The 26,532-nt window shown below is 42.6% G+C and overlaps 1 protein-coding gene across 1 annotated transcript; it reads left to right on the top strand.

Annotated features, from left to right (window-relative positions):
• The first annotated feature begins 313 nt into the window (after positions 1-313).
• Positions 314-25,873, top strand: SAAL1 (serum amyloid A like 1). The gene is made up of 12 exons (XM_007515856.3): positions 314-484; positions 4,189-4,302; positions 5,365-5,448; positions 7,711-7,790; positions 10,839-10,898; positions 11,015-11,130; positions 12,175-12,358; positions 13,600-13,682; positions 13,772-13,960; positions 19,191-19,387; positions 22,878-22,970; positions 24,379-25,873. Exons 1-12 carry the CDS (start codon positions 362-364, stop codon positions 24,469-24,471), a joined length of 1,416 nt encoding a protein of 471 aa, XP_007515918.1. The 5' UTR covers positions 314-361; the 3' UTR covers positions 24,472-25,873.
• Positions 25,874-26,532: the final 659 nt, after the last annotated feature.

Raw genomic sequence — 26,532 nt, forward strand, 5'->3', positions numbered from 1 at the left:
CTCTCTCCTCCTATCTTCTCATGAATAAATAAATAAAATCTTTAAAAAAAAAAAAAGTTCAAATGGTGCCAAGGATGTCACAGGTTAATTTTGAGACTCACATCTGTGTCAGAGAGTCCCCTAGTTCCTACTCTGCCATTACATTCGGGCTAAGAGCTCCTGGGGACAGTGACAGGTAATAATAACCTTGAACCTGACAGTGAGCGCGTGTTCCGGGCGGGAGAGCGGCCGGCGCGCCTGCTCCTCTGGGCAGCAGGGGGCGCTGTGGCGGGAGTCACACCGGCGCGCCGGGCCCTCTGCAGCCGGCGGCCTCTCGTCTCCTCCGGCTTCCGGCGCGGTGCCGCAGCAGTGGCGGCCGGTCATGGACCGCAACCCGTCGCCGCCGCCGCCCAGTCGGGAGGAGGAGGAGGCCACGGGCGACTGCATCGGGAACACGGTCTACAGCAAACACTGGCTCTTCGGCGTCCTCAGCGGGCTCATCCAGGTGCGGAACTCGCGCCGCCGGGGACCTCGAGGCGCCCCCGGGAGCGACCAGCCCTCGAGCACCCAGCCCCCCTCCGCCGGCACCTGCACCTTTTCGTGCTGTTTTTCTTTTTAGACCTCCGTTATTAGCTACTATTGCATAGAGACAGGGACATTGAGAAGGAAGGTGAAGACAGAGAGGGAAAGAGACAAAGACACCTGCAGCCCTGCATCGCCGCTCGTGAAGTTCCCCCCCTGCAAATGGGCACCAGGGGCTTGAACCCAGGTCCTTGTGCACTGTAGTGTGTGCTCTTAACCAGGGGCACCGCTGCCTGGCCCTCCGACTTTCCCTAATTTCCCAAAAAGCACAGAACCATGTAAATACGTTGCTCTGAATAGGGCATCTTGTTCTTACTGTTGTTTCTGAACCTTACACTTGATCGATTTCTTGGACTTGAGGTGTAGGAGGATAAATGGTGGATTGGGAGTCGTGCCCCTGTGACTTGAGCAACTTCCCAAAGCCTTGGTGTCTTAATTTTCAAAATCGATGATAATGATTATCATTGCATATAGGGTAATTGGGCTCAATCGGCTTATAATGGCCATTGAATGTTTGCCGTGGTGTTTGGCATTTGGAAGACTTTTAATTCTCCCAAATTTCTTCCTTCCTTCCTTCCTTCCTCCCTCCCTCCCTTTCTTTCTCTCTTTCTTTCTTTCTAAGTTTAGTGTGTGACTTTTTCCTATATTTTATTTAATGAGAGACAGACACAGATAGACCACACTACTCAGCTCTGGTTTATGGTGGTGCTGGGGATTGAACCTGGGACCTCTGTGCTTCAAGCATGAGAGTCTTTTTATGACCATTGTGCAATTTCCCCACCCCTATTATCCCTAATTTTTAAACTGATTTTCCTGCTTGCCGTCAGCTTCTCTGCATGGCTGCCAGAATAAGTTTTCTTAAAAAAAAAAAAAAAAAAAGCTGTTCTTCGGATGTTCCCTTGCCCACAGTTGTCATCGTTGTTGGATAGGACAGAGAGAAATGGAGACAGAAGGGGAAGACAGAGAGGGGGAGAGAAAGACAGACACCTGCAGACGTGCTTCACCACCTGTGAAGCGACTCCCGTGCAGGTGGGGAGCCGGGGGCTCGAACTGGGATCCTTCCACTGGTCCTTGCGCTTTGCGCCACCTGCGATTAACTTGCTGCACTACCGCCCGGCTCCTTACTTATTTCTTAAATTGGAATCTAGGGCTCTTTACAACCCGTCCAGCCTCATCTACCCATCACGCCCTACACTGCCCACCATTCCCCAAACCAGCTGGGCTGTTCTTAGCTTTGAGCGTAAGGCCTTCCCTCCTTGCTCTGCACCCCTTCACATGACAAACCCTTATTTTCTCTCAGGTTTAGCTTCAGTGGCACCTAAGAGGAATTTGCCTTGACTTCTGCGAGGTGTAGATCTTTGGCTCATCACACTTGCTCTCACAGCTCAGTGGACTCACTTTTTATGTTGTGATTATCAGCTAATAGCTTTCTTTCCTCACTAGACATCCCAGATACACTACTTTAGAGCAAAGGTTGTCTTTGTATTTCTACCTCTGCCTAGCAACATGATGCCATCTGTAAATATGCAATGGAAAGATGTATTCAAAGTATTGCTTTTAAGAGACCCCCCTTTTTTTTTTTTTAAAAAAAAAGATATTTACTTATTTATAGGGTAGAGACAGAAATCAGTAGGAGAGAGGATTAAAAAGACACCCGCAGCACTGCTTCATTGCTTGTGAAGCTTCCCCCTGCAGGTGGGGAGAAGGGGCTTGAATCCAGGTCATTGGGCATTGGAACAAGTAGCAAATGCATCACTATGTGGCCCTCAGAATCATGTATATTTAGAAAGAGCCAGAAGGTGGCTTGCCTTGCAGAGGCACCCTTTCCTATGCAGGAAGGCCCGGCTTCTCCCCTCTCCTCTCTACACAGGTGAAGCTTCACAAGTGGTGGAGGTGCACTGTGGTGTCTCTCTGCTCTCTCTGTCATCTGCTATTTCAATGTAAAAAAGAAGTCTGCTGGCAGTTGTGGAGCTGTGCACGCTCGGAAACCTAGCAGTAACATTGGTGGCGTGTACACACACATACACACACACACATGCTGGCTGGAAACCTAGCAGTAACATTGGTGGCGTGTACACACACACATGCGTAGGCCAGAAACCTAGCAGTAACATTGGTGGCATGTATACACACACACATACACACACACACACACACACACGCAGGCTCAGAAACCTAGCAGTAACATTGGTGGCGTGTACACACACATACACACACACACACACACACACACACGCAGGCTCAGAAACCTAGCAGTAACATTGGTGGCGTGTACACACACATACACACACACACACACACACACACACACACACACAGGCTCGGAAACCTAGCAGTAACATTGGTGGCGTGTACACACACACACACACACACGCGCAGGCTCAGAAACCTAGCAGTAACATTGGTGGCATGTACACACACACACACACAGGCTTGGAAACCTAGCAGTAACATTGGTGGCATGTACACACACACACACACACACACACACACAGAGGCTCGGAAACCTAGCAGTAACATTGGTGGCGTGTACACACACACACACACACGCGCAGGCTCAGAAACCTAGCAGTAACATTGGTGGCATGTACACACACACACACACACACACACACACACACACACACACAGGCTTGGAAACCTAGCAGTAACATTGGTGGCGTGTACACACACACACACACACACACACACACACATACAGGCTCGGAAACCTAGCAGTAACATTGGTGGCGTGTACACACACACACACACACACACGCAGGCTCAGAAACCTAGCAGTAACATTGGTGGCATGTACACACACACACACACACACACAGGCTCGGAAACCTAGCAGTAACATTGGTGGCATGTACACACACACACACACACACACACACACACACACACACAGGCTCTGAAACCTAGCAGTAACATTGGTGGCGTGTACACACACACACGGACAGAACCAGTGTGTCATTCTGGCATATCTAGTCCTGGGGATTCAGCGCAGTATCTTATCCTTGTCCTGTGCTCCACTGCTGACAGCTCCCTCAGGCCACAAAATAATGTCTTTTTTAATAATTAAAAAATCATTTATTTATTATTGGATAAAGACAGAAATTGAGAGGGGAGTGGGAGATAGAGAGGGAAAGAGACAGACACCTGCAGCCCTACTTCACCACTTGTGAACACCCCTCCCCACACACACGCAGGCAGGAACTGGGGCCTAGAACTTGAATCCTTGTGCACTGTAAAGTGTGTGCTTAACCAGGTGCACCGCTGCCTGGTCCCGATAATGCTTTTTTTAAACAGCTTTTTGTTGTTGTTGTTGTTTGTTTTTATAAGAGAAGGTCCTTTCTCTTATAAATGATTATGGGAAAATTTTACTTGAAGAGTACTTGGGACAACTTTTAGTTGTCTCTTTTTGAAAACATTTATTTTTTAAATTTTGGCTAGAGACAGAGGTAGGGAAGGAGAAAGAAAGAGTCCTGCATCACTGCCTCTCTGCTCCTGAACCTTCCCCCCTGCATGTGGGGATGGGATGGGGCTTGAACCTGGATCCTGCACATTGCAGCGTGTGCTTGAAAAGGCGCACCACTGCCCAGCCCCTCACGTGTCTTTTTTTCTTCCTTTGTGTTTCTGCAGCTTGTCAGCCCCGAGAACACCAATTCCAACTCAGAGGAGGAGGAGCAGCAGTTAGGGCTTGATGAAGAAAAAGAGAATGAAATCTGCAGAGTGTGGGATATGTCGATGGATGAGGTAAGACGTTGGAAATGCAACAGAAAAAACTGTTTGGTAAGAGAAGGGTAGTGAGTGAGTGGGCTTTGTGAAAAGGCTCAGTTCTTAAGACAGGAAAAAGCCTTACAGTGTCTGTAATCACGTACGTAAGGCACAGAGGATGAAGTCCCAGGGACTAGAAGTGTGAGAGCTGTAGTTGGGGAAAAGTTCCCTTTTGTTGTACTTTGCTAAGAGTCTTGATCACAAATGAATTTTAAATTTTGTCCTATTTTTGCTGTTTATTGAAATGATTTTTTTTCTTTTTAGTTCACATAGTATACTATGTCAGTTGCTTTTTCAAGTTAGTCAAGTCTTATTTAGACATTTTATCCATGTTCATGAGCAGTAATTATATTGCTATCAGGGTAACGCCATCCTCACAAGATTGGGACATTTTCTTCCTTTACCAGAGAGTTTGTGTAGAATTACTATATTTCTCTCCCCGTCAGTATCTGGTGGAATTTAGCAATGAAACTGTTTGAACCTGAGGAGTTTATTGTGGGACTTTAAAATTTTTATCTTTTTTAAAATTAAAAGATTTGCTATTTTTATGGTTAATATTCCCAACTTTTGGCATAATACTTAGCTATCAGTAAGCAAATGTGTTTGAGCTAATGAGAATTCCAGGTGGGCAGAAAGATCATTATGGTAAAGGCATTCTTTTTTTTTTTTTTTTTTCCCCTACCAGAGCACTGCTCAGCCATGGTTTATGGTGTTACGAGGGATTGAACCTGAGACTTGGGAGCCTCATGCATGAGAGTCTCTTTGCATAATCAGTATGCTGTCTACCTCTGCCTGGTAAAGACATTCAAGGCAGATAAAAGAGGACAGTCCTCTGGCGTTTCACAGTTGATTTTGATTTGTTTATGGAATTATTCTGTCGCTCAGGATCCAGTACCACAAAGACTATAAAATTATGTTTGTATTCTGACACAGTTCTTAACCTTATGTGCTCTTTTTTCTTTTTTCTTTTTTTTGATTGCTTAAGTTGTGGGTTAAAGAGGAATATTAGACATCCAAGTTAAAAATCATTTTTAATTACAGGATGTGGCTTTATTTCTCCAAGAATTTAATGCTCCTGACATATTCATGGGGGTGCTGACTAAATCTAGCTGTCCTCGATTAAGAGTGAGTATATGCATTTCTAAGACCTTTTCTTCAGAGCAACAGCAGGTAGTGCTGGGTAGTCTTTTATTTTTATCACTTTAATTTTCTTACTGACTCCAAATCAGTCTGAAAAGATTTGTTGAATGTTATTAAATACTAAGGAGTGTGCTATGTAAAATGATTAGCCATGGAATTTTAGATTTGGGAGTGACCAGGGAAATAAATGTTTTAGTGACTGGAAACCAGTAGCTGAACAAGACCTCCTATTCTCAGGATTGGCATTATTATTACTACTAGTTTATTTTATTTTCTTAAGATTATTTTTTTAACTTAAGAGAGGAAGGGCTGGAGACTCAGCATCTCTCTGGGGTTTGCAACACCAGGCATCAAACTCTGGGCCCCCTCCACTTTACCCACTGTGCCACTTCTTTGACTGCTCTCACTTTTTTCTTTTTCATCTTCTTAAATCCTCCACTGCTTAAATATCTTCACTCTAAACTCACTGTCACTTAAAACTTTTTCATCTGACCAAACTCATCGTCCAGTATAAAACCTGCTTTCTAGGTGTTTCTCCGTTGTCTGTTTTTTTCTTTTTTTTAATGTTGTTTACCAGAGCACAGCTCAGCTCTGGTAGATGGTGGTGTGGGGGATTGAATCTGGGACTTTGGAGCCTCAGTCTTGAGAGTCTTTTTGCATAACCATTACGCTATCTACCCCCACCCTCAGGTTTTTCTTTTAACTTAGCTTGGTCTATCTATTCCTTGTCTTAGAAATTTATTGTGATCTTCTCTGTCTTTTTAAAGATTTATGTATTTGTTACGAGAGGGAGAGAGAACCATAGGATCACTCTGGCCCCTGGGTTGAACTTGGGATTTTGTGTTTGAGAGTCAGGGCTTTATCCATTGTGCCGCCTTCTGGGTCCTCAGTATTCACATCTTTTATCCAGAGTGGTATTTTTTAAAAATATTTATTTATTTATTCCCTTTTGTTGCCCTTGCTCACGAAAGACATGTCTCTGATATCTGATTACTGTAAAAAATGGCGACTAATCCCTAGCACTGCAAAAACGGTATCATCTGTTTTCCATCTACACCATGCCTCGGCCTCGCGTGAGCTTAATGTGCAGCTTGGCGATACGAGAATCCGGCATGAAGCCCAGCCAGTCTATCTTGGCGTTACTCTCGATCGCACCCTGTCATTTCACAAACATCTCATAAAAACTGCAGCAAAGGTGGGCGCGAGGAATAACATCATTGCAAGACTGGCCAGCTCCTCATGGGGCGCGAGCGCTTCCACACTACGATCATCATCTCTGGTATTATGCTATTCCACTGCAGAATACTGTGCCCCAGTATGGTTCCGTAGCCCCCATGTCCACTTGGTCGATTCCAAATTATATTCCTCCATGAGGATCATTTCTGGAACCATCTGTTCCACCCCGGTTCCATGGCTGCCAGTTCTTAGCAACATCGCCCCACCAGATATTCATCGGGATGTGGCATCATCTAAGTTCATTTCCCATGTCTACACTCGACCGGACCTGCCAATATACGCGGATATCTTCGCCCACCCTGTCCAACGCTTGACGTCTTGTCACCCAGTCTGGTCCCCTACGCCTACACTGAACTTCTCTGTTCCAGACTCTTGGAAACAAAGTTGGCAGTCAGCTGAGGTCAAGAACAAACACCTCATCACAGACCCCTGCAAGCGTTAACCCGGCTTTGACCTAGCACGTTATGATTGGGTCCTCCTCAATCGCTATCGAACAGGCCATGGCCGGTGCGCTGCTATGTTCCATCGCTGGGGAGCCAGAGACGACCCGAACTGCCCCTGCGGCTCCAGACAGACTATGACCCACATAGTCAACGACTGCCACCTCTCCAGATTCAAAGGAGGTCTCGAAACTTTACATCAGGCTCAACCTAACGCTGTTGACTGGCTATGGAAGAAAGGCAAACGCTAGAAGAAGAAGAATTGTGATTATTATTGCTGTCATTGCCATTGCTGGATAGGACAGAGAGAAATGGAGAGAGGAGGGGAAGACGGGGAGAGAAAGACAGACACCTGCAGACCTGCTTCATCGCCTGTGAAGTGACTCCCCTGCAGGTGGGGAGCCGGGGGCTCGAACCAGAAAAGTGGTATTTTTTTTTCAAACTTTTCCAACTATGTAAGCTCTCAGTGGTCATAAAAAAGGCTTTTTTGTTTTGTTTTGTTTTCCAAGTTGCTGCTTTTGTATGTCTTTTAATTTGGAGTGATTGTGACCTGTGCAATTTGCTTTGGCAGGAAATTTGTATGGGGATTTTAGGAAATATGGCCTGTTTCCAGGAAATATGTGTGTCTTTCAGCAATGACAAAAATCATGGGTGAGTTTTACTACATTTACATTTTCTTCCACTTTTGCAGCACTGAGCCATGCATATACACAGTTCCACCACTTTGATTCATTTTTTAAATTTCAGAAAAGCATGCACACGGGGGGGGGGGGGAGGAGAGTAGAGAGAGAGAGGGGGCAACCACCGCAGCATTACTTTACCAGTGCTGGAGCACTTCTCTGAGTGCCATGGTGCTGTGATGTCATGCCATCACTTGAACCCAGGGCTTCACATATGATAAGGTGCATGCCTTACTTAGTGAACTGTATCTTGACCCCTCCATAATGTGTTTTTAAAAGAGATTCACAGGGCTAGGCGGCGGTGCACCTGGTTGAGCACACACATTACCATGTACTAGGACCCAGGTTCGAGCCCCCAGTCCCCAGCTGCAAGGAGGGAGCACAGATGGTGAAGCAGGCCTGCGGATGTTTCTTTCTCTCGCCCTCCTTTCTATCCTGTCAAATAAATAACTATTTAAAAAGATGGATTCATATTACTTATCTCTAAGAAATTCTACGTATAGAAGTAGGAAAACACTCTGTGATGTGGTGCTTCCTTCTTCCTGATGAAGACTCTAGACACTTAACTATGTGTTGATAATTGATGGGGGCTTCCTGTTTTTGGAGACTCAGGATTTAGTCCCATTTTCTTTATTGGTAGTAAAGGCGCTTGAATCGCCCGCCAGCAGACAGTAAGCCAGGCAAGGTAAGAACCAGTGGGGCAGAGGCTAGGGATGAGGACACCTGGCCTGGTCCAGAACACTTTAGGCTTAGGGGATCCTACGACTTAGAGAACCAGAGTCTGGACAAAAGAGACTTGCTGGCCATGTCACCCTTAGAACTCTGACTTCAGTTAGTGGGCTGGGACTTCCCAATAGAGTAGAACAGCATTCCCTCTGTGATTCAAAAGATTTCATATTTGTACTTGGAGACCAATTCTATGTATGGGAAAAGCTGTGTGCAAAGGAGATTTTTATTTTTATTTATTTATTTTATTGCCACCAGGATTATCACTAGGACTCAGCAATAACACAGCAAATTCACTGCTTCTGGTGGCCACTTCTTGGTCTCTTCTCCTCTCACCCCCATTAATAAATGAAAGAAAAATCATTAGGAAATTAATGTGGAGCAGTATACAGTGCTGATGGTATATAGTTTATTATTTATTTATTCATTTATTACCACCAGGTTATTGCTGGGCCTCATTGACTGCGTGGCGAATCCACTGCTCCCAGAGGCTTCCCTCCCCCTTTTAAAAAATAAAATTGATAGGACAGAGAGGGGAGATAGGAACTGAGAGGGGGGAGGAGATAGGGAGAGAGAATTCTGAGAGTCAGCTGCAGCCCTGCCTCACCAGTTATGAAGCTCCCCTCGTATTCCCTGCTTGTGGTAATGTGTGCATTCTACAGGGTGTGTCACGGCCCAGCCCCTGTATAATTATTATTATTATTATTACTATTACCATATTAGAGAGAGGTAGTGAAACAGACTGAAAGCAACCACCACAACAAAGCTTCCTTCAGTGTGGTGGGGACTAGACTCAAACCTGGCAAATAGCACACTGTCCGGGTGAGCTATTTTGCTGACCCCTATGGTAGATAAATTTGTTGAGCCACTCTGGAACAGTTGAGCATTATCTAGTGAAGTTGAAAGGTGATCGGCTGCTATGTCCCTGCCATGTAGCTCAAGGAAACCACAAACATTAGGATACTCATACAGAGAGTGTTCTCACCTGTATTATATTATATTCATGCAATGGGATGTTCTGTGGCCATGAATCAGAACAACAGCTATAGGAACCTCATAGGTAGATTTTGAAGGCATAGTTGCGCAAAAGAGCTAAGACTCACTAGAATACATACATTATGATCTCTTTCATTTAAATTGAAAAAAAAATGCTAAAGTAAAACTATACTAGGAAGAAATGATTCCTGTTAAAGTCGGGCTAACAGTCATTTCAGGAAGGAAAAAGAATTGTGATTTGGAAAGTCCACACAGGGATCTGTCCTGTTTCTCAGAAATATATGGGTTTGTTTTATAATTTTTACAACTGTATGTCTTCTTTTTTAAAAAACTTTTTATTAGTGATTTATTAGTGATTAACAAGCTTGTAAGATAACATGCTTTACCATTCCACACAGTTCTTAACCACCAGAGTTCCATGTCCCATCCCCTCCACTGGAAACTTACCTATTCTTTTTTTTTTTTTTTTAATATTCGCTCTTTTACCATTTAGCATTTTATTTATTTTATTTTTGAGAAAGATGCAAAGAGAAAAAGACTCAGAGAGAAACACCAGAGCACTGCACCGCTCTGGCTTGTTATGGTGCAGGGAATTGAACCTGGGACTTCGGAGCCTCAGGCACGAGAGCCTCTTTGCATAGCCATTATGCCATCTACCCCTGCCCAAAACTTCCATATTCTTTATTCCTTTGGAAGTATGGACCAAAGTTCTTCTTGGGGTGCAGAACATGGTCGTTCTGGCTTCTGTAATTGCTTCTTCACTGGACATGGGCATTGGCAGGTGGATCCATATGTTCAGCCTGATTCTATCTTTCCCTAGTGAGGTAGGATTTCTGGAGAGATGGGGTTCCAGGACACATTGGTGAGGTCCTCTGTCCAGAGAAGTCAGAATGGAATGATAGTAGCATCTGCAAGTTGGTAGCTGAAAGGCAATATGATATAAAGCAGGACAAATTGTTTAATAAACAGGAACTCAAAGGTAGGACTAGAGCAGATGAAACTAGGGGTCTTCATGTGGGAAGAAGCTAGGAAGTCTACTTTAGGTATGTTCCAAGGGGCCCATGACTTTGGTGACTTTTGCCTGAGCCTGATAGTTAACATGCAGGTGGACTAAAAATACTATCTGCGAAGACGGTGTCAGAGTTGAGAATAGGACTATAATTATTCACAAGATAGATTATTATCTTACATGTTTTTTATCTGTGCTGTATTTCATAACTAAAATATTTAAAAATGAAATGAAAACTCTGTATTCAAAATGAGGGAAGTGACTTGTGCTACCCTTTTGTTCTTGTAGCCAGGTGCTACTGCAGTGTTTGTATGATTCAGACCCCCCTACTCTGCTGGAAACAAGCAGGTATGCTTCCCTTCTTGTGGATTGATAAGGAGAACTAGGAAAACAGTGTTCATTCTCCATTCTCGAATATCCTGTGCTTCTGGAATACAAATAGTAAGCTCCCATTTATCATGCAGGTTGTTGCTTACTTGCCTTTCCCAGACAGAAGTGGCTAGTGTCTGGGTTGAAAGAATTCGGGAATATCCACCTGTTTATGATAACTTTTGCTTCATCATGTCAAGTTCAACAAATGGTAAGTCACCATGTAATCGAGAAAATGTATTTGTTGGAGATCACTTTAGAAGCAGGCAAACGCTAGAAGAAGAACTTTAGAAGCAGCTACATAGGGGTAGATAGTATAATGGTTATGCAAAGACTCTCATGCCTGAGGCTCCAGAGTCCCCCACCACAGCACCATGAACCAGAACTGAGTAGTGCTCTGGTTAAAAAAAAAAAAAAGATATATATAAAGTGAATTTCAATTCAAGATAAAAGATGTCAGTCTCAAACTCCCAGGATACTGTTAAGTCTTCTGACTAGAGGTGAAGGAAGACAAGCAAATTTAAACAGAGTCAACAAATTACTTTTGGAATAAGTAGCTCTTGGCAAGAGCTGGCTTTTTGGAATAGCTTTAGGAATTTTGGCTATGTCTGTGGCCATACCACCTTGGACACGTCCAATCTTGTCTAATCTAGGAAGTTTGAGTAACCTGGGTGTTTTACTTTTTTACTTTTTATTGCCACAGGGTTACTGCTAGGACTTGGTGCTGGCACTACGAATCCACTGCTCCCTGCAGCCTTTTTTTTTTCTTTCCTTTTTTATCTTTTATTTGACAGAGAAATTGAGAGGGGGAGGAGAAGATAGAGAGGGGGAGAGAAAGATAGACACTGGCAGACCTGCTTCGCCGCTTGTGAAGCGCTCCCTTTGCAGTGGGGAGCCGGGGCTCAAACCCAAGTCCTTGCACATGGTGATACGTGCCGTGTACATGTCACACTTAACTGGCTGTGCCGCCTCCTGCCCTGCTCTGCTTACAGTTTCTCTTTCTCATTTTATCAGGTTTTATTTAATTTTTTAAATTTTTTAAAGTTATCTTTATTTATTTGATAGAGGCAGCCAGATAATGAGAGAAAGGGGAGATAGAGAGGGAGAGAGACACCTGCAGCACTGCTTTACCACTTGTGAAGCTTTCCTCCTGCAGGTGGGGACTGGGGGCTTGAACTTGGGTCCTTGTGCATTACAGCATGTGCACTCAACCAGGTGCATCACCACCCAGCCCCTCGTGCTTTATTCTTTACAGTTGACTTGCTAATGAAAGTGGGGGAGATTGTAGACAAGCTCTTCGACTTGGATGAGAAGCTAATGCTGGAATGGATCAGAAAAGGGGCTGTTACACAGCCTCTAGATCAACCACAAGAAGATTCAGAAGAACAACGAATATTTAGAATTGTGCCCTGTCTACTCGAAGCTGCAAAGCAGATACGGTAGGCGAGCTCTTTTGTGCAAATGTTCTGGGAAAGTCTGGTTGCTGAGGAAAGTATTGTTAGAGGTGTCTTGGTTTCCTTTCTGCACATGAGTAGCTTTCTCGACACTGAGATTTTAACACTTTGTCTCATCTACCATAAACAGGTTTATGTCTGTTCACATAAATAAAATTTCTCTTACAATGCTGTCCCCAATTTCTCCAAACTAAATTACCTTGAACTTTCAGTACCTTACAGTCATCTCACCTTAAGTGTCTTCATTTCTTTCCAGATTATAAACTTCATGAAGGGAGGGACAGTGCCTTGTACATCTCTTTTCGTCCTCAGTCGCTAACACGTTGTCAGAAATCATTAAATGCTTAAGTAAATGTTTGCGGCACCACCTTTCACCAAATTATTTTTTCACTTAATTGGTCAAAGAACTAAACTTGTGAGTTTCTTGTATTCCAGACTGTTGATCACAGAAAGTTATGCTCAGTGGCTCTAGTATTCTCTGCTGGGCAGCTAGGGGTAGTTCTGTGAATTTTTAAGAATGTCACCATTGTCAGTGCTTAGTGCAGTGTGTCTTGCATTCACCCTCTAAAAGTCTCAGCCTTTTTTTTTTCCTGGTCCCCATTTTGTAAGTAAATTATAACAATGTGCCTACTTTTTGCATAGTTGCTTTAGTGGGGTAAGACCAAACCAAACTTTCACTTCTTTGCTATGTGTATTTGGGAATATTTATTACATATTTATTTTATTTATTTATTTTTAAATATTTATTTTATTTATTTATCCCCTTTTGTGTTGCCCTTCTTGTTTTCTTGTTGTAGTTATTGTTGTTGTCGTCGTTGTTGAATAGGACAGAGAGAAATGGAGAGAGATGGGGGAAGACAGAGAGAGGGAGAGAAAGATAGACAACTGCAGACCTGCTTCACCACTTGTGAAGCAACTCCCCTGCAGGTGGGGAGCTGGGGGCTCGAACTGGGATCCTTACGCTGGTCCTTGCGCTTTGCGCCACCTGCGCTTAACCCGCTGCGCTATAGCCCGACTCCCTACATATTTATTTTTGATTGGTTTGCTTATTAGTATGTAGGCTCTGGTGAGCATAGAGCCTTTTCCAGTCTCCTGGTTTGTCCTCAACACCTAATAGTGTTGGACTCAGTGACAGGTACTTATTGAATGAATGAATGAATGAATGAATGAGTACAGTCCTGGAGAGAGGACTGTGTTGATCCTGTGTTTCTACCTTTTGTGTCTAGTTCTGAACACCCGGAAGGACTTGAAGTGTACATGCACATTTTACAGCTGCTTACCACAGTAGATGATGGGATTCAAGCAATTGGTAAGATGTTACACGGGAGAACACGTCAGTGGCACATTTAATTGCTTCCTGTGTTTAAATGACTTTTTTCTTTTCTTGTCTATATTAAGTACAGTGTCCTGATACCGGACAAGACACTTGGAATTTCCTTTTTGACCTGGTGTGCCATGAGTTCTGCCAGCCTGATGACCCACCCATCATGCTTCAAGAGCAGAAAACAGTGCTCGCTTCTGTATTTTCTGTGTTGTCTGCCATTTATGCTTCACAGGCGGAACAAGAATCTCTAAAGATAGAAAAAGGCAGGTATCTTTCTAGTTCACTAAAGTGTATATTTGTTGGTTAGATTTTGACAGCCACTCTCAGTGTTTGTTGCTCAGCTAGTTATCTTGCTCCTGTTTCTTGACTTCTGGAGGCTCAAAATTGCATGCTCAATAATAGTAAAAAAAATAAGTAAAATCTTACCATTTGCAAATAGTAGACATATATATGTGTGTGTGTGTATATTTTTTTTTAAAGATTTTATTTATTTATTTATGAGAAAGGAGGAGAGAAAGAACCAGTCATCACCCTGGTACATGTGCTGCTGGGAATTGAACTCAGGACCTCATGCTTGAGAGTCCAGTGCTTTATCCACTGCGGCACCTCCCAGACCACATGTGTGTGTATTTTTTTTTGAAGAAATATTTTTATTATCTTTATTTTATTTACTGAATAGAGGTGGTCAGAAATAGAGAGGGAAGTAGGTGATAGAGAGGGAAAGACAGACATCCACAATACTGCTTCACCACTTGCAAAGCATTCCCCCTTCAGGTGGGGACTGGGGGCTTGAACCTGGGCCCTTGTGCTCTGTAACATGTGCGCTCAACCAGGTGTGCCACCACTGGGTCCCCTGTGTGTGTATTTTTAAAAATAAAAATACATTTATTTTTTAGTAAGGTTTTGCTTTTTAAAATAATTTATTTTTTAACTTTATTTGATAGGATAGAAAGTAATTTAGAGGAAAGAGGGAGGTAGGGAGAGAGAGACAGACAGAGAGAGACGCCTGCAGACCTGCTTCACCACTTTTGACATGTGCACTTAATGGGATACACCACTTCCTTCTGCTTCACCACTTGTGAAGGTGCTACCCTGCAAGTGGGGAGTGGGGACTTGAACCCAAGTCCTTGTGCTTGGTAATGTGTGTGTTGTACTAGGTGTGTCACCCCGGCCCCTAGGAACATGTTTTTTTTTTGCTATTTATTTATTCCCTTTTGTTGCCCTTGTTTTATTGTTGTAGTTATTATTGTTGTTGCATAGGACAGAGAGAAATGGAGAGAGGAGGGGAAGACAGAGAAGGGGAGAGAAAGACAGACACCTGCAGACCTACTTCACTGCCTGTGAAGCGACTCCACTGCAGGTGGGGAGCCGGGGCTTGAACCAGGATCCTTCCAATGGTTCTTGCGCTTTGCGCCACATGCGCTTAACCTGCTGCGCTACCGCCGGACTCCCAGGAACATGTTTTTATTGATATTATATGACTAGGTGTTTTATCCTTTCCTCACTTCCTAAAACTGTATGTATGATTTGATGAGAAAGTTTAAAAATACTTTAAAATAAATTTTTAAAGATTTTTTAAAAAAATCTTTATTTATTTATTGGATAGTAACTGCCAGAAATCTAGAGGGAAGGGAGTGAGAGGAAGGGAGAGAGACAGAGAGACACCTGCAGCCCTCTTCACCGCTCGCAAAGCTTTTTCCCCTTGCAGGTGGGGACTGGGTCCTTGCGCACAGTAACGTGTGTACTCAATCAGGTGTGCCACCACCCGGCCCCCCTTGCAAAATTTTTTTACCGGAGCACTACTCAGCTCTGTCTGTAGTGGTGCAGGGGATTGAACTTGGGACCTCAGGACCTCAGGCACGAGAGGCTGTTTGCATAACCATTATGTTCTCTCCCTGTCCTGAAGAGATTCTTTCTAAAACGTTATTAACTCCTATATTCTCATCCTGCCCACTCTTTCAACATGGGCTTTGCAGATGAGTGCTGGTGTGAAGAGAAGAAGCCGGTGTAGTGTAGCGTGTGTGGCCTCCAGGGCTGTCATGGAGTCGAGAATTGGATGCTGCAGTAAAGTTTCTGATAACAGAAGTAAGAGTAGGAGTAAAGTCAGTGGCAGCATAGTGAAATAGCTGGGCAGAGGAGGTGTTGGGAAGCGATGGCAGTGTGTTGAAGTGAGATTTTTCTGGCTGCTTTATTGTTATGTTTTAACCAGCGCACTGCTCAGCTCTGGTGTGTCGTGGGGCAGGGGATTGAACCTGGGACTTGGGAGCCTCAGGCATGCGCGTCTCTTTGCATAACCATTATACTATCTACTTCTGCCTACTGCTATTTATTATTATTATTTTTTAAAAATATTTATTTACTTATTTATTTTCCCTTTTGTTGCCCGTGTTGTTTAACATGGTTGTTCTTGATGTCGTTGTTGTTGGATAGGACAGAGAGAAATGGAGAGAGGAGGGGAAGACAGAGAGGGGGAGAGAAAGATAGACACCTGCAGACCTGCTTCACCGCTTGTGAAGCAACTCCCCTGCAGGTGGGAGCAGGGGGCTCGAACCAGGATCCTTAACGCTGGTCTTTGCACTTTGCCATGTGCACTTAACCCGCAGCGCCACCGCCCAACTCCCTACTGCTATTTTTTTTTAAATTTTTTAAGTATTTATTTATTTATTTTCCTTTTTGTTGCCCTTGTTACTGCTATTTTTTTAAATGTCTTTTTTCTGTGTACTAAAAATTAAGTTAGTTTTTTCTTTTTTTCTTTTGACATCAGGACAAACTGAAACTGGTGAAGGATAATTCCACCATTCTTGGAGGCCATATATTTTTTTCTTTCCCCCTCCCCTCCCCTCCCCTCCCCTCCCCTCCCCTCCCCTCCCCTCCTCTCCTCTCCTCTCCTCTCCTCTCCTCTCCTCTCCTCTCCTCTCCTCTCCTCTCCTCTCCTCTCCTCTCCTCTCCTCTCCTCTCCTCTCCTCTCCTCTCCCCTCCCCTCCCCTCTTCTCTCCTCTCCCCTCTTCTCCTCTCCTCTCCTCTCCTCTCCTCTCCTCTCCTCTCCTCTCCTCTCTTCTATTCTCCTTTTCCAGTAGAGACAAACAAAGGGGGATGGTGAGAGGAGAGAGAGAGAGATGGAGAGAGAGAGAGATCTGCAGCACTGTCCCACTAGTCTTGCAGCTTGTCTCCTTACAAGTGAAGACCAGCATCTTGAGTCCAGGTCCTCTTACTTGGTCATGTAAATGTAAGCACTCTACCAAGTGCATCACCTCCCTAAGTGAGGTTTTTTGTTTTGTTTTGTTTTGTTTTTTTCCTCCAGGGTTATTGCTGGGCTGGGTGCCTGCACCATGAATCCACCGCTCCTGGAGGCCATTTTTCCCCCTTTTTTTGTTGCCCTAGTTGTTGCAGCCTCGTTGCGGTTATTATTGCCATTGTTGACGTTGCTTTGTTGTTGGATAGGACAGAGAGAAATGGAGAGAGGAGGGGAAGACAGAGAGAGAGGGGAGAGAAAGATAGACACCTGCAGACCTGCTTCACCGCCCGTGAAGCGACTCCCCTGCAGGTGGGGAGCCGTGGGCTGGAACCGGGATCCTTACGCCGGTCCCTGCGCTTTGCGCCACATGCGCTTAACCCACTGCGCCACCGCCCGACTCCCTGTTGTTTTTTTTTTTTTTTCCCCTTAAATCAACATATTTGGTTCAGGGCTATTGCAGAGTTTTTTTCCCCTGGGTTTGGAACTATTGGACAGAAATGGTATATTTAGTCACTGTAAAGTCAGTGATTGAATCAGAATGAGATCCCTTTTAGCGTGTTTGTGCTATGACAACTACTGTTGGAGTCCAAGCTTTCATCTTTTGTAAGAGTCTAATTAAAATGTTGGGTTCGGGAGTTGGGCAGTAGCATAGCGGCCTAAGCGCACATGGTGCAAAGTGCAAGGATAAAGTGTAACTATCCCAGTTCGAGTCCCCGGCTCCCCACCTGCAGGGGAGTCGCTTCACAGGCAGTGAAGCAGGTCTGCAGGTGTCTGTCTTTCCTCCTCTCTGTCTTCCCCTCCTCTATCCATTTCTCTCTGTCCCATCCAACAACGACAACATCAAGAACAATAACCACAACAACAACGGAAACAACAAGGGCAACAAAAAGGAAATAAATATATTTTTTAAATATTGGGTTCATCCATCTTTTTTAAGAGAGCATACTATTTGTAATAAACCATAACATTTAAAAGCATTATTAAAGATTTTTATGATAAGATTCGAGTTCATTTCTCACCATGACCTCTGTAGTCCTGTAATACTAGCCCTCTTGCTTCACTTTCAAAACTCTTTTTTTCCTCTGCTACCCTTTGCTCACCTGGTTAAGCCACACTTCCTGTTCCCGAGACCTTTCAGGCTTTCCACACTTGCCTCCTGTGCCTGAAATGTTTTCCTGGGTCCTTTGGATTACTCTTTCTTTTTTAACTTTTTTTTGTTATTACCATTATTTATTTATTGGATAGAGACAGCCAGAAATCAGAGGGAAGGGAGTGATAGAGAGACAGAGACACCTGAAGCCCTGCTTTACCACTTGCAAAACTTCAAACCTGGATCTTTGCGCATTTTAATGTGCACTCAACCTGGTACACCACCACTCAGTCCCTTTATTTTTTTTCTCTTTCTTTTCTTCTTTTTAATACTTTTTAATATTTATTTATTTATTCTCTTTTGTTGCCCTTGTTATTTTATTGTTGTAGTTATTATTGTTGTCGTCGTTGTTGGATAGGACAGAGAGAAATGGAGAGAGGAGGGGAAAACAGAGAAGGGGAGAGAAAGACAGACACCTGCAGACCTGCTTCACCACCTGTGAAGCGACTCTCCTCCAGGTGGGAGCTGGGGGCTTGAACTGGGATCCTTCCTCCGGACCTTGCGCTTTGCGCCATGTGTGCTTAACCCGCTGTGCTACCGGCCAAATCCCTCTTTTCTTTTCATTTTTTTTCTTCTTGATTTAACATTTATTTACAATACCGTACTATTTCAGGGATGTAGGTTTGCACCTCTGTGTATGTGTATGTGTATGACTCACTGTACCTACAACCACAGTTCCAGTATTCTCTCACTATCAGAAAGACCCCTCTAGAAACCAGTGTTAAATCAATTAAAACAAGAAGAAAATGCCTGTTTCTCCTAGCCCCTCTTTCGCCTCTGATAACCACCAGTGTTTTCAGAGTCTAGTAGTTTAGTTTTGCTGGCTTTTGCTAGTTTGATTGCATGAGTTAATGTTAGAGACCCTCTTCTGCCCCTTTAATTTGCTCTATAGAACTTAAGAAAATCGCAGACATTCCTGTTTTCCTCACTTGCTTATTTGACAGTTAAAAAATGCAGATCCCTTGAGAGTGGAAACTTGACAATCTTATTTACAACTGGATTCATAGAAGCTAAAATGCAAAGTTTAACACTAGTAGTTATTCAGAACATATGAACCAGAGATAAAATCTGAATGACTAATTTCATAACTCTTGATCTGTTTCTACAGCTTATCTTCCTCTAGTTGACAGTTTGACTCGTGTCTTTAAAAATATGAAACATTGTCAGAAGAAACTAGAGAGCTCAGTAGAGTCTAACGCAGAAGACACTAAAAAGTCTGATTTAACCCAAGATGATTTCCACTTGAAGATCTTAAAGGATATTTCATGTGAATTTCTTTCTAATATTTTCCCAGTGTTAACAAAGGTAAGAACTATTAGTGATCTGTTCATCAAAAGAAAGCATGGATTGCTTAATACTTCTAGCTTTTATTGCTAGTTTTATTATTCCAGTATTTTAATATGAAAGTAGTTAAATTCTATTATATGATCTGTAGAATAAGAAGTAGCATCACTTGGATAGTGCACCTGCTTCGTCACGCATATGATCCGGGTTCCAGCTTGGCCCCCACGGTGCTGGAAGTGTGCTTTCTTTGATGGTGTGATTTCTTTCTTCTGTCTCTATAAAAAATAGGCTTGGAGTATTGACACTATAGTAATGGCGAAAAAGAAAAAAAGTTTATACTCTTATACTAGCAACTGTGATAGCTTGGTATACATTTATTTATGTTTCTCACAGAATTGCTTTTTTGCTTTCCTTCTTTTACTTGATAGAGAAATTGAGAGGCAAGAGGGAGATAGATATATAGGTAAATAAAAGGAGAGACACCTCAGCACTGCTTTACCATTTGTGAAGCTTCCACCTCTACAGATAGGGGCCAGGGCCTTGAACCCAGGTCCTTGTGCATGGTAACTTGTACACTAACTGGGTGTACCACCACCGGACCCTCTCACATAACTATAACCCAGTGTTTTACTGCCCCCCCCCCCCCAGTACAGGGACTTCACTACTCTTGGTTGACTTTTTCAGATAGAAAAAGACGAGAGAGGGAAAGATATCCCAACACTAAAACTTTCTCCTGTGTGGTGGCAGTTAGGTTCAAACCTGTGCTGTATGCGTGATAAAGCATGATCTAGTTCAGCTAACGTGCTGGCCCTAGACTGATCTTTTCACTTCATATTATAAGCACTTTCTTGAGTCCAGATCAGTTTGTCGAAAGACTTAGTTTAAACTTGGGCCATTAATCTTTGTTCTTTTTTTATTAATACTTTTATTTATTTATTATTGGCTAGAGACAGATAGAAATTGAGAGGGGAGGAGGAGATAGACACCTGCAGACCTGCTTCACCAGTTGTGAAGCTTTCCTCCTGGAGGTGGGGACCAGGGGCTTGAACCTGGGTCCTTGTGCACCGTAATGTGAGTGTTTAACCAAGTGTGCCACCGCCTAGATCCAGGCCATTAATCTTAAGCTTGCTCTGAGGAATAGTGTTATGTATGTAGGCCATTAATCTTAAGCTTGCTCTGAGGAATAGTGTTATGTATGTTCTTTTATTCATGTGTTTTGTGATCCAAACATATCTATGAATGATATATTTGTTAGGGACCAAGTGGTGGCGCACCTGATTAAGCACACACATTACAGTGCTCAAGGACCCGGGTTCAAGCCCCTGGTTACCATGTGCAGGGGGAAAGCTTCACGAGTGGTGAAGTAGAGCTACAGGTGTCTCTCTGTTTCTCTCCCTCTCTATCTCCCCAAGCCCCTCAATTTTTCTGTGTCTAATAATGAATAAATAAAAATATAAAAAAATTCTTTAACAAATGAAAAAGAATATATTTGTTGAATTTTTTCCAAGACTGATATTTCTTGAAGCAAGTTTTAAAGGGATTTGGCATTTTGTTGAATCTTCCAGATTTGGAATTATTACCTTAACACAGATTTTCAGAAATTAGGTTGCTGGGTTTGACATTGTCAATGTGAAGAAGATTGAGGCATATGACTATGTATTACCAAAACGCTTTTCACATATGAAAGTGGTAATTTTCACTTGAACCTTTTATTGGATATTACAATTTGTATGCTAAGTAAAGTCATAGGTGATAAACTGTACCTGATTTGTACTATTAGTAAGGGTAAATATTTGTTCATGTATTATGTATTAAATTTGTTTCCTGCTTTATAAACATACCCATTTTGATTATCTATATGAACTCCTTGGGTAATATGGTACTTTGTACATATTAGTTGCAAGCACTTTTCTCATTAATCGTTGTTACTTTTGGATTTCAAGGCAAGGACGTAGATATTTCTTAAGTTTTATTACTTTTATTTTTTTGAGATTTTAATATTTTTTATTTTTTTTATTAGTGACTTAATAATGATTGACAAGATTGTGGATAAGAGGTGTACAATTCCACATATTTTCACCACCAGAGTTCTGTGTCCCATCCATCCAATGGAAGCTTCCCTATTCTTTATCACTCTGCTATTATTTATTTATTTATTGGGCAGAGATAGGGAGAAATCAAGAGAGAAGGGGAGAGATAGATGGAAAGAGACAGAGACACCTACAGACCTGCTTTACCATTCATGAAACTTTTCCCCTGCAGGTGGGGACCAGGGGCTTGAACCCTGGTCCTGGCACAGTGTTACATGTTTGTGCACTCAACTAGATGTGTACCACCCCCTAGCTCTGATATTTCTTCCAAGATCAGAGGAGATCGGGCATGTTCAGGGTGGTATGGCTATAGACTTAGCTCTAATATTTCCATGGGTTTTGTTTTGTTTTTTAGCAGAGCACTGATCAGCTCTGGTTTATGGTGGTATTGGGGATTGAACCTGGGACTCTGGAGCCTCAGGCATGAGAGTCTCTTTGCATAACCTTTATGCTATCTACCCCTGCCATATTTCTATGTTTTTATGTGAGAAAAATATAGGCGGAAGCAGTGCTGAGACTAGACCAGGGATGTGTGGTAAACATTCTTATATGGCATATTTGTGGAATTTAGACATACTTCATCTTGAGGAAATTCAGTTACTACTAAAGATTATTTTAAGTGTCAAGTCATGTGATCTATTTAGAATGATTATTTCAAAAGTAGAGGAGAAGAGAGGAACAGAGAATTGAGGGCGAGGGTGGGAGACCAACCAGCAGAGGCCTGTGGCTATTAATTTTCAAGATTAACTGAGAAACAGTGAGAGCATATTGCAGCGGAAGCATGAATGAAAAAGAAAGATGGGAGGAGAGGGTATAGAATGGTATAGAATCAAACAGTTAGGGAGTCGGGCTGTAGTGCAGCGGGCTAAGCGCAGGTGGCGCAAAGCACAAAGACCGGCATAAGGATCCCGGTTCGAACCCCGGCTCCCCACTTGCAGGAGAGTCGCTTCACAGGCGGTGAAGCAGGTCTACAAGTGTCTATCTTTCTCTTCTCCTCTCTGTCTTCCCCTCCTCTCTCCATTTCTCTCTGTCCTATCCAACAACAACAACAATAATAATAATAACTACAACAATAAAAAACAACAAGGGCAACAAAAGGGAAAAAATAAATAAAATAAATATATATATAAAAAAAGAATCAAACACTTAGGGGGACTAGTCAGCAGGAGGGGAGGAGGAGAAGTGTTGTCTGTGTCTCAGGTGTTGGTTTGTGCAGCAGGGTGACAGGAGACAGACAGGTGGTGGTGCTGTGTTCTACAGACTTAGGGGACCTAAAGGCGGGGAGCACTGGTGGCCCTTAGAGGACACCCAAAATGTCTTTACTGTCAGCAGGGAGTTGTGTAGATGGTTTCTGTTTCTCAAGTATATCTTTAGAAATGTGCCCTTTTTGAATGTGACCATCTGGTTTTGTTTTGTCTTAGGAAACTGTGGCTCAGGGCCTAAAGGAGGGCCTGTTAAACAGACAGAAGTGTGCCTGTGCCTTACAGAACCTTCTTCCTGTCTACAGCCCTGTGGTGAGTATATGCAGTGTACACACCACATGTGTTCCAGAGGGTTACTGGGTAAAAGGTAAAAGTGAACCCTTGATCTTTGAAGATGCTGTCAAAAAGTGTCAGTGCCTGTTCAGGGCGCCATTTGCCGGTCTAGCTTTGCGGGCGGGAGACAGACGACCAGGGACTCATGGCTGAGCTGGGAAGCAGTATCTCGTTTATTAATCAGATACATCACCTTTTATGCATCTCTTCACCGGAAGTGACAAGGGAAAGGAAATGACTAGGAGAGGGGGCGGAGCAAAAAAAGAGCAGGAACAGCACATAGAAAGCTCCCATCTACCCAGTGGGGATGAAACCAATCCCCTGCAGGCAGGGCGGGACCCAGGGAAAACAGTGATTATGTAACTAGACCACAGCCTCAAGCAATGTAACAGAAGGGGTCTTAGAAGCAGAATTTAGAAGCATACCAACAAAAAAGGAGGGTGAATACAATTCACATGATGTAATGGCTTTGTCAGAGAGGCAACTAACCACTGACTAGTCTAAAGTACAGTTCTGATTTTGAAGAGAAAGGAATTAGTACTGTATTTGGGGGATTCTTTGTTATGAAATTGGCAGGGTATATATTAGGCAAAATTAGATCCTAGATAGGTTTATTCAGTAGATTTTTTAAAAAGATTTTATTTATTTATTCATAAGAAAGATAGGAAGAGAGAGAAAGAACTAGACATCCCTCTTGTACATTTGCTGCCTGGGACTGAACTCAGGACCTCATGCTTGAGAGTCCAGTGCCTAATCCACTGCTCCATCTCCTAGACCACAATTCAGTAGATTTATATGGCTTTTCAAATTATATCACATTTGCTACCAATAGAGGCAGTTTTGAAGTAGAAATTGTTTTTGTGTTTTATTTATTTATTTATTTATTTTCATAAAATACCACTCTGTGGCAGTGAAGGGACATGTTGAGAGGAGGATAGTAATAAAAGAGAAGCCATGCAAGGATAAGAGTAAAACAAAACAAAAAAAAAGAGTAAAACCAAACACTAAAGGCTAGTCACTTCCTTGATATTTCTGAGGAATAACCCAGGAAGTACTTATTGTCATCTGGGCATCTGTCAACATTTCTTTGACAATTTGGAAGCCACTGGTAGAATTTTTTTGTTTGGCTGGCTGGTTGACTTTTTGTTTGTTTTTGTCATTGCCTGGGCTTTGCTACTGTTAGCAGACTTTTTGGATTGAGAATGACAGCTAGAGGGAGAGGGGAAAAGATACCACAGCACCAGAGTTCCCCCAGTGCTATGGGGCGGGCATGCATGACAAAGCAGTGAGCTGTCTTGCAAACCTCATAGGTAGAACATTTTTCTAGTCAGTAGTCAGTATCTGAAACCATCTTTTCCTCTGTTTCTTTCTTTTGTTTGACTCACAGGCAAAAGACTTTCTCAAAGTCCTCCATGAAGTAGATGAGACTCTTGCTGGTGATCTAGAGGAAGACTTCCCAAGCTTGAAGGTTCAGACTTGAAACGTGAACTGGAATTTCTTCAGCCCAAGAAATAAACTTTATTTTCCTCAGTGACAGTTGAAATAGAACACAGCAAGTATTAGATAAGGTCTATTTTAGACCATAGTTGTCTGGTATGACATTATAGGAAAGTATTTATGTTTTTCTTCTTCCCCAGTCCTAGTCTCACTTCTGTTTACCATTAGAATTTGGATTGTTACCTCTCTTAGACAACCCTCCACCCACTTTTTTGTATTAGTTATGTGGTATTTGTTATCTTCAGTCAGGTAGAAAAACAAAAACACAAGTTTATTATTGAAGTGGTTTAGAATTTTTGAGGGGTTGGACTGAGGATTTTCTTCATTTGATTTTTACATGAGATTTTTGTATTTTATACTGTATAAGCACATTCAACTACACCAGTAGAAAGATTCTACTCGAATCCAAGCCTTGTTAAGTTTTGTATGCAGTGAAAAGACCACAAGTGGGCAGTCCAGACCTGATAAGGTGGCTCAGGGACCATGACTCCTTTCACCTCCACTGGGTCTGCTATATAGATACCTGTTTTGGCGTCGATTGGCTTATTGACTTTTAACACTTCTGCAACATTCGTCAGGTAGGAAAAAGCCAAAGGGGCTTTCTTCTAGCAAGTCTTTACCTATTTATTTGGAAAGGGCAATCCTCCTTGACTAGAACTATGTCATATAACCATCTAACTTGCAGGTATTCAAGGGGGGAGGCTGTTTGTTTTGCTTCTTTTTTCAGTCTGTAGAAAGACGAGAGAGAAAGGAGATGTGAATGACTTTGAATAGATGATCCGTGGTGTTTTCACAATATGCAAACACGTCTCTATGACTATTCATTGTGTTTGGTCCATACCAGGTTGTTAATAACTCAAAAGCAATTTATCTTTTTTTTTTGATTTAAATTTAAATTTTTAAGAGAGAAAGATACAGAGGGAAAGAGTGCAGCTGAGCTCTGGCTTATGCTGGTGTGATGGAGATTGAACCTGAGACCTCAGAGCCTTAGGAATGGAAGTCTTTTGCATAAAAGAATTGATTCTGTGTACTGCTTTCTAATGCATACTTCCAAAAACCAGCCAGGCACACTAAGGACCCAATTTGCTTTAACTTCAGTTACTGAAAGTGGAGTTTTATTTAAGAGACCATAATAAAATAATCAATAGATCTCTCTTACATAGTACCACCCCTTCCCAATTTATTACAAACTGTGTTTTCATGTTAAAGCATTGGTCTTGCCACTCTTTGTAGTTGTTCCTTGAGTAACTTTTACTGATGGAACATAAAGGATACCGTTACTGAGGAGAGACTTAATTTCCAGTCTTACTGTTGACAGTATCCCTCCTGTAAAAATGGAACTGTAGAATTTAAATCTTACTGATTAAACTTACTTTGTGTATGTTTGTATGTGTCTAGTGATGATTTCTCCACAGATCAACATGACCATATTTAATGTGAGGTGGTTTTGTTTTTAATTATCTTTTATTTATTTGTTGGATAGAGACAGCCAGACATTGAAAAGAAGGGGGAGGGAGAGAGACGGAGAGACACCTGCAACACTGTTTCACCACTTGTGAAGCTTTCTCCCTTCAGGTGGGGACCAGGGTTTAAATCTGGATCCTTATGCATTGTAACATGTGCACTCAACCAGGTGCACCATTGCTTGGCCCCTTTAATATGAAGTTTTTAAAAAAATTTTTAATGTGAAGTGTTTGTTTATTTATTTATTTATTAATGAGAAAGATAAGAGGAGAGAGAAAGAGCCAGACATCACTCTGGCACATGTACTGCCGGGGATGGAACTCAGGACCTCATGCTTGAGAGTCCGATGCTTTATCCACTGTGCCACCTTCCGGACCACCACTAATGTGAAGTTTTTAAAGGCATTGATTAAATTACTCCTACCTATTAGGGGATGTTAAAAAGTCTATTCTTACTACTTCTTTTAAAAATTTTTCTTGTTTGTTACTAGTACCGTGTCACAAGATTGTAAGATTATAATGTGCAGCTCCACTCCACAGCCACCACCAAAGTCTGTATCCCCACCCTCCCAGAGATAACC

The sequence above is a fragment of the Erinaceus europaeus genome, chromosome 17, assembly GCF_950295315.1.
Source record: "Erinaceus europaeus chromosome 17, mEriEur2.1, whole genome shotgun sequence".
Classification (NCBI taxonomy): domain Eukaryota; kingdom Metazoa; phylum Chordata; class Mammalia; order Eulipotyphla; family Erinaceidae; genus Erinaceus; species Erinaceus europaeus.

What these genes read in the sequence shown, in the direction of transcription:
- SAAL1 (XM_007515856.3), top strand. Translation starts at nt 362, where the DNA reads ATGGACCGCAACCCGTCGCCGCCGCCGCCCAGTCGGGAGGAGGAGGAG. An exon ending in CTAGCTGTCCTCGATTAAGA is followed by an intron (nt 5,449 to 7,710) that starts GTGAGTATATGC and finishes TTGCTTTGGCAG; the next exon opens with GAAATTTGTATGGGGATTTT. An exon ending in ACTCTGCTGGAAACAAGCAG is followed by an intron (nt 10,899 to 11,014) that starts GTATGCTTCCCT and finishes TTTATCATGCAG; the next exon opens with GTTGTTGCTTACTTGCCTTT.